Source organism: Eleutherodactylus coqui, chromosome 2 (assembly GCF_035609145.1).
Source record: "Eleutherodactylus coqui strain aEleCoq1 chromosome 2, aEleCoq1.hap1, whole genome shotgun sequence".
In the NCBI taxonomy this organism is placed as follows: Eukaryota; Metazoa; Chordata; class Amphibia; order Anura; family Eleutherodactylidae; genus Eleutherodactylus; species Eleutherodactylus coqui.
Window position 1 is genome coordinate 211,887,338 of NC_089838.1, and position 15,473 is coordinate 211,902,810.

Here is a 15,473-nt window from a genome sequence, read left to right on the forward strand (position 1 = left end):
ACCTAGTTCCTAACTGTAGAATATGAAGGGCATTAACCCCCAATGTCTGTGACATATCACCATGAATGTCCTTTGCGAACTTTCCTTGCAGAAACAAGAATTTTATCACTCCTCTGCTCTCATTTGCTGTGAATATCGCCTTAGACTCCGCCATCTTGTTTTCCCACGTGCCTAGATCACTGTTGCCATAAGCTACAAACAGAAAATTTTAAAAACATATATTAGACACATAAGGCTTTCATGTGATGTAACATTCGTTACCATAGAAACAGAAAAAGAACACAAAGCTAAAGACTTATCAGCACCCCCTCGTATCCTATCCCCTGCGCATAGAGTGTATACTATCCCCTGCGCCAGAGGCGTAACCTGAAGCTCCTGGGCCCCAATGCAAAACCTGTAACAGGACCTCCAACTATAATGCTTTATTCATAGTAATAGGCTCCCTACATGGAAAAGAGAGGCCTTATGGGCCCCCTAAGGCTCCTGGGCCTGGATGCAACCGCATCCCCTGCACCCCATATAGTTACGCCAGTGCCCTGCGCATAGAGTATATGCTATCCCCTGCGCATAGAGTATATGCTATCCCCTGCTATCCCATAGAGTTTATGCTATCCCCTGCGCATACGGTATATACTATCCCCTGCGCATACGGTATATACTATCCCCTGCGCATAGAGTATATACTATCCCCTGCGCAGAGTATATACTATCCCCTGCGCATAGAGTATATACTATCCCCTGCGCAGAGTATATGCTATCCCCTGTGCATAGAGTATATACTATCCCCTGCGCATAGAGTATATGCTATCCCCTGCGCATACGGTATATACTATCCCCTGCGCATACGGTATATACTATCCCCTGCGCATAGAGTATATACTATCCCCTGCGCAGAGTATATACTATCCCCTGCGCATAGAGTATATACTATCCCCTGCGCAGAGTATATGCTATCCCCTGTGCATAGAGTATATACTATCCCCTGCGCATAGAGTATATACTATCCCCTGCGCATAGAGTATATACTATCCCCTGCGCATAGAGTTTATACTATCCCCTGCACATACGGTATATACTATCCCCTGCACTTAGAGTATATACTATCCCCTATGCATAGAGTATATACTATCCCCTATGCATAGAGTTTATGCTATCCCCTGCACATACGGTATATACTATCCCCTGCGCATAGAGTATATACTATCCCCTGCACATACGGTATATACTATCCCCTACGCATAGAGTATATGCTATCCCCTGCGCATACCGTATATGCTATCCCCTGTGCATATACTATCTTCTGGACATGCAGTATATACTATCCCCTGTGCATATACTATCTTCTGGACATCCAGTTTATACTATTCACTCGATATGCAGTATATATACTATCTCCTGCACGTATAGTATATACTATCCCCTGGGTGTCAGCCCGTGTCACAGACAGTCGCACAATTGAGCGGGAAACTCCAGCTCCGCACGCGCTCTCAGGCTGCCACAGACGACTTCGGGCGGGAAGGAAGCTTGACAGAGTGACAGACGGCTTCTTCTCTGTTTTCATTGGCGGGTTATCAAAGAGTGGGCGGAGCATAACGAAATGCGTGCAATAGGAATACAGTGGGCGGGCCTGAATTTCGAGCGCTAAAGTTTGAGCTTTAAATAGCGCTACAACAGAGCGTCCTCCCCGTAGTACGGTCAGTCACACAGCGCGGTAGTACCATGGTGCGGACAAAGGCGGACAGCGCGGGCCCTTCCACCGGCAGCTACAGGAAAGGTGAGAGCTCTGGCCACGGAGTGACCTGTGTGTAGTCGCGGTATTACGGGGTAAGATTGGTCACCGGTTGTAACAGCGTCGCCTGACCTAATCGCTGCCGTCTTACTCTAGCTATCGGTAAAATGCTCTTGTTACCGGGCAGCTGTGATAACGGCGGGCTATGTATGTGACACGGACTGGGGTAAGAGGTCTGTTTTGGCGCCAAGGGGAGGAGCCCGCCAAAACTGTCAGCTTTATAGGGCGCCCCCAGTGGTGTGTGGTGGACCCGGCATAGGACGCTACAGGAGACGTGTCTGCAGTCCAGTAAAGTCCATTATTAATGCCGTGTGTGTGTGTGTGTGTGTCTCATGCCCATAGTGTATGTCAGGCTGCCCTCACATCGGGGGGCTGTTCTTAGCCCATTCAGGGAGCAGCGGGGGGGGGGGGGGGGGGGGAGATCGAGATCCCCTGGCAGAACAGATCTGTCTGATGGCACCCAGCAGTGCAGGACAGACCCGCTGACTAAAATGCGGTCCGTTCGGTTTCTGTGCAGCGGCTTTACCAGAAAAGAAAGCTCTGCTGCAGCACTGCTCAGGTATCATGTGGCACAGCATCCAGCGCAGGGGTGCCCTCTGCCTCGGGCTGCGCTAGCAGCGGTGGTGGGGCTCAGATCAGGGCTTCCGTCTCTACTGTTTTTGGAGGGAAACTGAATAGCACCGATTCCATTGTATTTCCTGGTTGATCTCAAGGGGGTTTCAAAAAAGAAAACAAAGGCTTCTGCCTGCTTCATTCTGTTAACTTTTTTCTTTTAAAAGGGGAAGAAAAAATGCAATTTGTACTATTTTATATTTCTTTTCTCCAGAAAACAGAAACCTAACAGAATGGGAGCAAACTGAGGCTGTCCAGTGTGTTTTATTTTACTTTTTTTTTTCCTCTGCAAGTGGAAACCACAATTGGTTTCTGCCCTTGTACATGAAAAATCACTTTTCCATAGTGTGCTATGGGCGGTATTTGCTGCAGAATCCATAAGCCGTCGCCCGCCCCAGAGCCCGTGGAGCTCCAATGACGCACTTTCGATAGGATAATTATGGAAAGCGCAGCCCGACGTTCACGAGCGAAGAATCCTAGTGATTGTCCGATCGTGTGATTAAAATTGCGACATGTCGTGATTTGCCGCGGTGAGCCTATCATTTAGGTAGGCTCATCGCGGAGACCTTTTAGTGCTCTGCCCTCCTCCATAGTGGAATATCGCTAGCGATATATCGCCGTGGCCTAATATGGAGTAGTCCTGCCTGCTGTGGTCTCTGAGATCACATCTTGGCTGACGGGTTTGTTGTACATGAATTTACTAGTATTTAGAGGTAATGTCACCAGGCTCATGCTGCCCAAGCCGCCTTTTGTCCCCATATGTCTTCGTTCCAAAATGCAGCATGATATTATAATACATGCTTTGAAGTTTGACTTGGGAAATGAGCTACACCTCACACCGGTGGGCCCCGCCGGCCTCTCCCACGTCAGTCTGACAACTCTTCCCTTTTCTGTATAGGAAGAGAGCTGTCTTTCAACGTGCTGTGGGTGGGCATAGGCTGGCATTGTCCACCTCTCTGACTTAGATCTCCATTTTTAGGTTAAACTTCAAAGTATGCTATGTATTTGTTTTTCTAAATGTGTAAAATTGAACAAGACCTGTGCAACCCCAGCTATTAGAAGGTGGCATTTCTGCAAGTCATTGTCAGACTTATTAAACAAGGCTTGTGACATTGACTGGGGTTGTCAAGAGTCACAGGCAAAATAACCATGCAGACAGCTGTTTTGGGGGTGATGGTGCCTCATCAGTGTGTGGCAGGCTTTTGGCTAGTGAGAGGCCTATAGATGTGGGTCAGGAAGGGTATCCTTTCTCCCTCAGAGAACCCTCCCTGACGTTGTCTTTAGGCATCTAACTAGCAAAGATGGAAACCTGAACACTGATGAGGGGCAATTGGCCCCTGGCTTTGGCTCACAATTCCCAGTCATTGTCACACAGCTTGTTAATAAAGTCTGGCATTGACTTGCAGGAATGCTGCCCTCCACTAGGTGGCACTACAGAGGTAGTGTTCCATCTTGCCAAAAGGAGCATGGATGGCCTTATAAGTTTTTCTACCCAATGAGAAACCATATCCTTTCTGATTCTTTTTTTTTTTTCTTTTAATTTTTCTGGAATGTTGCAGCCTTGTGTCATAAAACCCACAGATGTCCTAGTCGTACGTGTCCTGGCTTAATGTTGCCTGCGGTCTGGGCATCATCATGGACCCGGTGACAGATTACCATTAACTTTCCTCTTATGGAGAGCTTTCAACTCTGTATTAATGTTGGTAACTTTTCTTTTAAGCTGTTGCTGCTAGAGCGCCACGGAAATCCTTTGGTTCCACAGCTGGTTCTTCAAATCAGGCCACATCTCCTTCTGGGAAGAAATGTAAGTAGTGCGTCTATACACATGCTCTATGCTTAACCTTGTAGTAAGGACTTGTCAATAAACGTGTGGCACTCATCTGTGAGCTGTACCTGTCTGCTGTGCGCACGTGGGTCAGCTGCACTGATGGAAGAAAGATACCTGAGCAGACTTATTTATTTTTTTAAAATGTGTGAATACTAGAAAATGATCTGATTTTCCTGTTCTGTAAAGAAATGAGAAAATATAAAAACGGGTATCTTGTGACTTCACTACTGGAATATCCGCAGTTGGGTCATCAATACTTGATTGACTATGTTCTTCCACTTGGGTCACCCAGCTTATATTGGGAGAGAGCTGTAAGAGGATGGCTGTTTGCATTACAGTGGTCTGTTTGGTAACTTCAGGCACCGAAAGGGAGCCACGCCTGCAACTACCACCTCAGACTATTGCAATGTGGACAGAGCTCTCAGCCTCCAGCTCTGTCACAGGCAGATGGCCAGAGATCAGCTGATTGATGGACCCCAGCCCTCATGCTGGTGGTTTTTGGACTGTTTACAACTGAAACATGTTAAAGGGAACCTGTCAGCAGTTTATATGCTACTAAACCAACAAGTGGGGCTGACTGCTGCATTACAGAAATCCTGTAAATGCCTCCCCCTCTTGAAAGCATACCTGCATAAAATCTCATGTACTGCATGCAAATGTCCGCAGCCTCGTCATCTGGAATTGTTGGCATAAACCTTGCCCAACTGGGCTGCTGGGTTCACATCTACTGGAGTGCTTTGATCTCTCATGCATGCACTGAAAGTTTGCAGACCTCTGCATGCACAGATCATGTATCCCTTTTTGTGGGCAGATTTGTAGCGCCCATCTGTTTGCACAGGCCCGCATGAGAGAGATCAAAGCCTCCCAGTAAGGCCACTCTCACATGGATGAGTTTTCTGCGATTACCGTGGCGTTTGAACGCTGCCGTAATCGTGGTATAACGCGCTAATTGTTTTTCATGGAGCTTCACAGACATGTTCCTCAACACGGCGATTTTCAAGCGCTGTGTGTTCGTTATTGCTTTTAGCAAACCTCCTCAATGATGGGATGTGCTAAAGCCGCTGTGGGAGGCAGGGACGCTTCCTCTGAAAACAAAAGTAAAATTACAGCCAAGGGCCATTTGAGAGTGGCTTAAATTATGCTAATTCCACAGATGACGTAAGTGGGGGTATAAGCTAACAAATCCAGCCAGAAAAGGTCTGGACTGCAGAACTTGAATGCCGTGCAGGAGATTTTAAGTTATTTAATGCAGGTATGATTTAAAAGGGGGCCTTACTTATGATTGTTCTGTTCCTGTAGTTTGTTTAGTATTGTTTAAACTGCTGGCAGATTCCCTCTGATTTACCCTAATATATATGTTCATTCACTTTCTTTCTGTAATATCTGAAGCTGAAGGCAAATATGCAGGTGGGAATCCTGTTTGCATTAGACCCACACCCAAATGGCAGAAGGGTATCGGCGACTTCTTTGGCTCTCCCTCTACAAGCCCCACTGAAAAGGAGAATCGTATACCGTCTGATGATGAGGAAGCTGGCGGCAGTGGAGTTGGGAAAGCACCGAGAAAGTAAGTTGTTAGATCTGACACCCCACACTTAGTTTTATTTTTTTTTTTTTTTATTTCTTAAATGTCTTGATGTAGGGCAGTGGGCCACAGCAGCATTTTGCCTGTCAGACACACAATGTAGAGAATGGTAGGAAACTGATAAAGGGCAAATTGCTCATGCTCGTTCATGCAGTAGTAGTTCATAGCATTCTAGAGTGGTCTTTGAGAAATCTTGCAAACCCTAAACATGTTTATCTTTTTATTATGCTCTAACTTTCCTCTTCCCCTTGCTGTGAGTACCCCAGGGCTCAGTTCTTGGCCCCCTCCTTTTCTCTATCTACACAGCCCCTATTGGACAAACCGTCAGGAGACTTGGCCTCCAATACCACCTCTACGCTGACAACACCCAGCTATACACCTCTTCCCGTGACATCTCTGAACCTTTCCTCCAAAACATCACCGACTGTTTGTCTGCTGTCTAACACTATGTCCTCTACCTAAAATTAAATCTCTGAAACTGACTTACTGGTATTTCCACCCTCCACTAACTTACCTCATCCTGACATCTCCATCTCAGTGTGTGGCACCACCAAAACTCCCAGACAGCATGCCTGCTGTCTTGGAGTCATATTCGACTCTGATCTATCATTTACCCCCTGCATCCAATCTCTGGCCCAAACATGTCAGCTGCACCTCAAGAACATCACAAGAATCCGCTCTTTTCTCACCCTGGACACGTTAAAAAAAACACTTACTGTTGCCCTTATCCACTCTCGGCTCGATTATTGCAACTCGTTGCTGATCGGCCTTCCCTTCACCATACTCTACTCTCCAATCCATCCTAAATGCGGCAGCCAGGGTCATCTTCCTGTCCAGCCTCTGCCCTGTGCCAGTCATTGTACTGGCTGCCTGTTAATTACAGAACTCCATTTAAGCTTGCTCCCTTCATCCACAAAGCCCTCCACAGTGCTGCGTGACTCTATATTGCCTCCCTCATCTCAATCAATCACCCAGTCAGGACTCTCAGCTCTGCTAAAAAAACTAGGCTGCATGCCCCTCTAATTTGAACTTCTCATTCCCACCTCCAAGACTTCTCCAGAGCAGCACCTGTCCTCTGGAATGCACTACCAAAGGCTACCCAGGCAATTCAGGACTCCCAAAACTTCAGGCATGCTCTAAAAACATACCTCTTCAGGGAGGCATACTGCATTCCCTAAACAAACCCCTCTGTACTCTGCCTGATAACATGCTCTCTGCCCTAGTGACTGCAATCCCTTCTAGCCATCATAAACCGCTCCTGCAGTCATAACTATTTTGCTGTCACACGGCCAAATGTCTGACCATTGTCTGTGTATATCACCCCTCACTGTCCACCTCGCCATACTGTGCACATCTCCAGCCCCTTTACCTTCTGTATCACCCCATTACTTGTATGTATTATTTTTTTTTTTTTCTTTCTGTATTCCCCCGTCTATGTAAGCGCTGCGGATGTTGGCGCTATACAAATAAAGATTATTATTTATATAATAGGTTTAGGCTGCTCTAACACTGCTTGCTTTTTACAGAGTTTAGCGCAGTGTTTGAAACACTGTTAAGTGCTGTGAACCACTTCCATTGATTTCAATGAATCCTCACAGGCTAGTGTTGTAATACTGCATTTCTAAAGGCCCATTTACACCAGCCGATCGCTTAAAAAAAAAAAATCGCTAATCGGCGATCGTTTTAGTGATCGGTGCGTGTAAATGTGCACCCATCATCCGCTTTTCAGCCACTGTTAGCTGATCATTAAATTCAAGCTAACCTAAAAATTGCCCCCCTCCCCGTGGAGAACAAAGGCAAAGGATCTGAGCCCAGACAATAGCCCTCGGGCTATTAACTGCTTTCAGCAAAGGCTCCATTTGCACACCTAATTTGTACTTAAGTAGCGGAGTAGCTACTTAGTGCTTTATGCAAAATGATCGCTCAAACTGTTTGAGCGATCTGCTGGTGTAAATGGGCCTTAACTTTGCAATTTTTCGAGCGCTGTCTGCTTTATTTTTTGGAATGTGTTTTTTTTTTTTTTTTTTTTTTTTTTTTTAATGCACAATGAAAAGGGTGCATGTAAAAAGTGTCAAATCCTGTAGAATGCATTTGACATTGTGGTAAAACACCGTTTTGTGTGAGCGGCCATAGTCTTTCTACAATTCTGCATTGTCGCAGTAAATTTCTCTGGTGGTTTTATAGTCTCTTGTCTGATTCCTAGTAATACTCTAAGGGCTTATTCAGACGACCGTATATTCGCGCCGGCCGATATACGGCGTCTCTCTCTGCAGGGGGAGGAGGCTGGAAGAGCCGGGAGCAGTGCTCTGAGCTCCTGTCCCCTCTCTGCCTTCTCTCCACCCGCTCTCTGCCCCCTGTGCTATTTTCAATGAGAGGCAGGGCTAAGTGTTGTGAATTAGCACCGCCCCATCCCGCCTCTCCTCATTGCAAGCAGTACAGAGGGGGCGGGAGCTCAGAGCACTGCTCCTAGCCCTTTCAGCCTCCTCCCCCTGCGGAGAGGGACGCCGTATATCGGCAGCATGAATACGTGGACGATATACGGTCGGTCGTCTGAATAAGCCCTAAGGCAGTGATGGTGAACCTTTTAGGCCTAATGTCCACTAAAAAAAAAATACAATCCGTGCAGATTTCTGCAAGATTCCCTGCAAATTTTCTTTAAACTGTTTTTTTTTTTCTTTTCATGCGGATATCCGCGCCTATTGATAGCAATGTGGCCGACCTGCGTGTAATACGCACTGAAATGGAGCATGCTGCGTTTTTCTGTGCGTGAAACGCAAATCAATTAAAATGCCATTTGCAGGTGCAAAATTCAATTTAATTGACTGCAGATGGCCAATGATATTTCTATGGGCAAAATTTCACCCGCGGAATCTGCATGCAAAATCCGCAATTCAATTTTGCTAGTGGACATGAGGCCTTAAAGACCGAGTGCCCAAACTTTAATCCCAAACACACTTAGCGCAAAGTGCCAACACATCAGGGGGCAGGGCTGATCACGACGTATGATTTTTACCTCCATCATTATAAAAAGTACAAGGTTGATTCAAAAATAGACAGGGTGCAGATTTTGACTGCTTTTTGGATGCGGAAATTTCCGCTGAGGCGATTCCGCATCATATCCACAATGTGTAAACGTACCCCAGCAGTAATTGGTCAATCCCCCCCCCCCAGTGGCCTCAGTAGTAGTAGCGGCCCCAACAGCAATGCTATTACTACAGAGGTCGATATATAGGGGACACGATTACTAATAGTATCCCCTATATCAGCCCTAGTACTAATAACGCGCATGCACACACGAGACTCATATACTTACCTCTTCTCCTCGTCAAAGCACCATTGCTCCTCTGCTCGGCACTGCTGCTGACGCTGATCCCAGTGTGTGCATCCAGACACCTCCTCCCCTCTACTCTTGCAGAACCAGAGAGGAGGAGGATCCTGGGTGCACACTGTCAGTGTGCGCCTGGGATCAGTGCCCTGAGTGAATACTGGCAGGGGAGCCGCGGCACCCCGGCTGGTATTCAGTGCCATGGGGAGCGGAAGCTGGCACGTGTGCCGCAGGTTCGCCATTACTGCTCTAAGGCTATGTTAATTTCTGTGGATTTCCAGGTGAATTCTGCCCGTCAACATCTACTATTTTCTGATGTGGTTTTTGGTGCAGATTTTTCCCTGTTAATGAGCAAAATACACATTTGAAATTCTGACACTGAGAAAAAATTATCAATATATGAAACCAATTATTTTCAATTGTTTCCATCTCATTAGTGACTTTTATTCCCTCCCTTTTCCACTGATGTGATGTTGTGAGAACAAAAAAAAAAATCGCTGCTCTTTTTTTCTGATGTGCTTCCCCCCCCCCCCCCCCCTCCCTCCCCTTCCCATCGCTGGCACTAAAGACTCGTAGGAACAAAGACTATTTTATTGTGGCAAGACTGCCATCGCCCCTGTGGAACTACCCTTAGAAACTGAGTTTAAACCAAATCTGTAGACTTATTGCAGAAACTTTCTTTTTAAGAGCAGGGGGGATTCCCCATCCAAATACTGCAGCACTTCTGCAGTGTGTGACGATGATCTAAGAGTCCAGAGTACAAATGCGAGCACTAACACATATAATGGCACCCTAAAGCAGCTTTCACATAGTGGAGCCTGACTGTTTACTTTTTGTAGAGAAATCTGTCAGTTTCTGATGAATTTTGGGCAATTTGTGTGTGACTAGACCTTAAGGGTGGCTTAACACAAAACTATCTGAATAATCATTCAATTGAGAATGTAAGCAATAGTTGTTGAATGTAAACGTGGCCATCAACTGAGTGAGCAATTTGTTTACTAAAAGTATCAAGCTTATGTTCTAGTAGTCACTGGTTGATTCTCTGGTGTAAACCAGTAAGAAGCTAGGATGCTAGCTGTGACGCCTCACTGGTCTGATGGCCTTCAATAGGACAGTCTGCTGTTCCTGTGCAGCTCAGACTACAGGGCTCATTCACTACAGGGCGTATTGTCACTGAGTAATATGCTGTCAATGGACTTTCACTTTTACGTGGACGCTGCGTATGTGCAAGTGGTACATGGACATTCGCAGTGCACTTGCAGCCCATACGTGGTCTCTGACGGCAGCATGTGTGGCTGCTAACTTGTAAAATGGGTCTTCTGTACAGACCTGCAATTACCTGCTTGACGCTGCAAAGCCTCCTGCTACTACAAAGGTACTTTCTCTGCTAAAATGGCACTTAAAAATTGTGGCTGCAGCCACAGCAATACTTCTGATTTGACACAGGTCTGGCAATGCACCAACTGATTTGTTTCAGCCATCTCAAACTAACATGATTGGTATTGGCTGCCACCTACAGGACATTGTTGGTGCACAAGATACCTCGAACACAGTTCTTAGGATCGGCAGCATGTGTGGGGGGTCACAATTACCCCGGCTCTGCCGTGGCACTCTTCATTATTATACTCTATTGATTGTCACAATGCCCTATTAGCTTCATAGATCTCCCATGTTAACCCAATGTGTCCTTAACCCCTTCCCGCTCCATGACGTACCGTTACGTCATGGAGCGGCGGGGTATGTATGAAGAGAGGTTGCGTGGCAACCTCTCTTCATACAGTGCAGGCGTCAGCTGTTTATAACAGCTGACACCCGTGGGCAATAGTCGCGATCGGCCGCGCAGCCAATCGCGGCTATTAACCATTTGAATGCCGCTGTCATTTCTTTAAATCCCCCGAACATTGTTCGGGGGGCCTAATGAAAGGCCCCAGGGCTGCCATACCAGACTGCCTATCAAGCCATCCCCGTGGGGTGGCTTGATAGACTGCCTGTCAAAAAGCAGTATGACGTAATGCTATAGCATTACGTCATACTGCAGGAGCGATCAAAGCATCGCATGTTAAAGACTTCAAAGTAATATTTAAAAAAAATCAATAAAGTTTGTTGTTTTTTTTTTTATTGAAGAAAAAAAAAGTTGTAAAAGTTTAAATCTCCCCCCTCCCCCCCCCCCCCTTGCCATATCAATTATTAAAAAATCTAAATCATGCAATAATGTTTTTGTATTGCTGCGTAGCACATTATTTTTCGCACACGATGAACGTCGTCCGAAAAATAAAATAAAGCCAGAAGTGCTCTTTTTTAGTTGGCCTGTCTCCCAGAAAAAAACGCAATAAAAAGCGATCAAAATCGCTTGTATTCCAAATTGGTACTATCAGAAACTACAGAACATCCTGCAAAAAATGAGCCCTCGCTCTACTATGTCAACAGAAAAATAAAAAGGTTATTGCGTGCACAAGATAACCGCAGAAAATTGAAAAAAATTAAGTCTTTGAAAAGTAGTATAGTAAAAAAAAAAAACTATGCAAGTTTGGTATCGTAGTAATCATACCGACACATAGAATAAAGTTATGTCGCTTTTGTTGCCGTTTGTGCACCGTAGAAACAAGATGCACTAAAAGATGGCAAAATGTCTTTTTTTTTTTTTAAAAAATTTTATTTTACTCCTCAGAATTTTTTTAAAGTTTTTCAGTACATTATATGGTACTTTAAATAGCACCATTGAAAAATACAACTCGTCCCGCCAAAAGCAAGCCCTTCTACAGCAATGTAGATGGATAAATAAAGGAGTTAAGATTTTTTTTGAAGGGGGAGGGAAAAATGGAAAAAAAAAGGCCGTGTCATTAAGGGGTTAAAATCACTCAGCCCCAGAGAAGCTGAAGAAGTTTGCCCTAGAGCCTGGACCAAAAACAAGTGAGATCCTCTGATGTGTTTCAGCTATTTTGGAATGCTGCACTTCCCTTAGGAAGATGGGGAAGATAAAAAAATTGCTGTGGGACTGTTGGGCCAAGACCTACAAAATGTTTGTGAATGGGTGCTCGCCTCAGAGGATGGCATCTCCACCCTTGCCAATAGAACAGGACCTCCATAGACATACAATGTTTAACAGTCTTTCTAGCCTAGAAAGATTATAGGGCTTGTGCCATCTTACAATGGGTCTTCATGCTCAACAGAGCATCTCTCTAATTTTCTTTAACTGGGAAGCGATCTTCTCGGCGGCACAAATCTGCTTGGAGCTCCCTTTTTAGATGCACTCATATATTTCTGCTATAGTGTCCTGACTGCTTAGTTCTGCCAGACATAAAGGGCTCTGCTAAACGCTTGTGTTGGGACCTGCTCTGTAGAGGCCTGCGTAAGTCATCCTTTCTTGTTAAAATGTAATTAGTACCAATGATTATGTTCCATACCAACTTCAGATATTTGTCGCAGCTCATAGTGATATGGAGGACAGATTGCTGCTTTCGAATACCTTTTTTAGGTTTATTTGAAGGTGTACAGAGTGGACAGAGGAAGCCTTTATACTTGACCCTACTTTAATAGACAGATTTATCGATCACTTTGAGAGACAGTATTTGCAAATTAAACTGGGAAATCGGTTGAGTAAACTATTGGCCCAAATGGTCCGACAGGCTTCTTCAGCCCCACCTGTTGCGGGTACATGCCTCATGGAATTTAGTAACCTGATTCTAGTCAGATGCTAGAACAGTTTTCCACCTATCAAATCTTACATAGTTCCGTAACTGATTATACGCCTACAGCTTAAGATAAGCTGACTATCACAACTCGATTGCCTTTCCATATTTTTATGGAAGTCTTCGTAAACTATATGGAACAATTAACACCCCATTTGGTATGTTTCATTTACGCGAGACTGTTTGCTAATCGAATGCATGACCAGTCGCAATGTGATCCTACCCAGATCAATGTTTGTTATAGATGGTTTTTGGGCATTTCTCTGGACTCAATGGCAAAAATCGTACATTATGCCACTACTGATTTAATTGTGGGCTCTCAGGGATTTTGTGGATTGAAAGAGAGTGATCTTATCAGTAAGGGGAACATGAATATATATATTTTCCACCCTTGCCCGTCCTTTCCTTTTTCACAAGGCATGTCTTGGGGGGAGGGGAGAGTCTGAATTTCACTGCTCATACGAGAGGTCCAGTTGCCCCTTTGGGTTTGTGGAAGAGCCCCCTCAAGGCAGTCTGGGCTGCTGAGAATTGAAGAAAAAATATTCCAGGGCCTGCGAGAAAGGAAGGGGTTCCAATACACAAGTGAGAAAACTAGTAGTAAAAGAAAGATCTGCAGTGTTAAAGCCTTTTTAAAGTGTCCATTTGTGGATGAAGATGCTGAATAATGAGGCTCTCAGGAGATTTGTATCTTGTCACAAAGACCTCATTGCCTTTTGAGGATGTGGGCTGTGCATCTACCACCCTGGCGTTGCAGCTCCTGTACAACTGGATCACTCTGGCTAGATGAGCTTGGAAATTGCTTTGTACTTCTAGAGGTCACTTCAGTATCCCTTTTTATAGCCGCCTTTATAGTTCGGACTTGATGGCAGTCCTTCTGTGACAAACAAGATTCTGTAAAAGCACAAATATCACAATCTGGATGTATGGAGATCTCATTTCCTCTACTTGAAGGTTTAGGAAATGAGGAAGTTAGACAATCTCCTGTATCACCAGGGGAAAAAACATGGGACATGTAGCTAGCAACCTCACCATTGCTTGCTGCATCAAGCTTGCAACTGCCTCCTGCCACCAGGTCAGGTAACTTCTTGAAAGGTCTAAAGACTCGCACCACCAGAGCTACAGCCGTTTCCTGGGTCGAGGAGGCTTCAGCTCTTACTGAGCACATCTGTCGTGCAGCTGGGATCTCCATTAACCTCCAATGGGACAAGTTTTTCCCACTTATCTAGTTAGTGTGTATGGATGGATGGCTGAGTATGAGATATATGTATGAGAGGGTTTTTTTTTGCCTTGTCATGCATATTTCCTGTCCCTAGGAGGTGGACAGTCCCTTGTCTACCACTGAGAAGGTGGAGGGAAAATCCAATTGCTGGTTCAGTCAGGGAACGAAAAAACCAAAAACAAGCTTTGGTACTTTGGTTGCTTTTAGAAAAACCTGAGGTTGATCAGCAAGTAAAGTTCTTCCTCACTGCCATTAAAATGGTGTCATAACGGATATTGTGTATTATGTTGATACAGATAAAGGGCTTGTGTAATTTTTTTCATTTCCTCTTAATTGCAGGTCTCGCCCTTTGCCTGAAGATGATGGCTCAGATGAAGACTGAAGCTCGAGATTTAACACTTGATGTAAATTTGTAAATTGCCGTTATGTACAGATGTGTTGTCATTGTAAGGACAGCTGTGTCAGTTCATTATTCATGTTAGTCTCTTAGTGACTTGTTAATAAACTTGAATTTTTAACTTTCAAAAGATTTTGACCAAGCATACCTTACAAGTGTGTGGTTTTTATTTATTTTTCCCGCCTCCTCCCACCCCTTCACCACTTTAACCCTTTAGTGACCACCCCATAGTCTTACATCCTGCCTAAGTGGGCTTTAGTCCCCAGGACAATAAAAACACTCTGGGGATTAAAGCCATGTGGGCTATGGATGTGGCTGCTCCATGCTGTCTGTTACCGGAGGTAGCCAACAACCTGGTGCTGTCATTGGAGCGACTGCAGGTTAACTAAACACATGAAAGTAAAAGTGGGGAGAAAAAAAGGTTAGTTTTGCTCACCTCATGCATCAGATCCATGAGGGGAGCTGAAACTACTCACCTGCCTCCTCTGATGCCATCTGGTCCAAAAAGAACCTGGTGCTGTTTTTGCACCTGCGTGCCAAAGGAAAACTTGCGAGGCATGCACAAGTGAAATAATTTCAGCTTCGCTCACGGATCAGATCCGTTAGGGGAGATGAAAACGCTCACCCAATGTCCTCTGATACTGCTGGGAACCTCCACTGAGCTCCACATGCGCTGACTAAAATAGCAGCACATGCACAGTAGAAGCATTTGCCAAAGTGACGCAGAAAAAGAGAACCGAGCAGGTGCTTCAGCCATATCTGGTGAAGCATAAGACCAGGGCCTGCTATAAAAAGGTATCGATCTTGGGAATCAGAGGATATGTGGGATGGGAGCTTCCATCTCCTACACTTTTTTTTTAACAATGCTAATCTGTTTGAGATGTTAGAAAGTTTAAAATTCCACTGTAGTTCCCAAAATGTTCTAACTTAACCCCCATTATTTCTTCAACCTTCCACCACACCCTATGCGCCCGGGATAAAGGATTATGTGTATTAGACCCCCTATCTGAGAATCCGAGGTTACAAGAGCTA

General features: G+C 45.1%; 1 protein-coding gene across 1 annotated transcript; it reads left to right on the forward strand.

Annotated features, from left to right (window-relative positions):
* The first annotated feature begins 1,630 nt into the window (after window positions 1-1,630).
* On the forward strand, window positions 1,631-14,588 carry PCLAF (PCNA clamp associated factor). The gene is made up of 4 exons (XM_066592425.1): window positions 1,631-1,774; window positions 4,122-4,205; window positions 5,619-5,793; window positions 14,384-14,588. The coding sequence occupies exons 1-4, from the start codon at window positions 1,720-1,722 to the stop codon at window positions 14,424-14,426; spliced, it is 357 nt and encodes a 118-aa protein (XP_066448522.1). The 5' UTR covers window positions 1,631-1,719; the 3' UTR covers window positions 14,427-14,588.
* The last annotated feature ends 885 nt before the right edge of the window (window positions 14,589-15,473 follow it).

What these genes read in the sequence shown, in the direction of transcription:
- PCLAF (XM_066592425.1), top strand. Translation starts at nt 1,720, where the DNA reads ATGGTGCGGACAAAGGCGGACAGCGCGGGCCCTTCCACCGGCAGCTAC. An exon ending in CACCGGCAGCTACAGGAAAG is followed by an intron (nt 1,775 to 4,121) that starts GTGAGAGCTCTG and finishes TTTTCTTTTAAG; the next exon opens with CTGTTGCTGCTAGAGCGCCA. An exon ending in ATCTCCTTCTGGGAAGAAAT is followed by an intron (nt 4,206 to 5,618) that starts GTAAGTAGTGCG and finishes TAATATCTGAAG; the next exon opens with CTGAAGGCAAATATGCAGGT.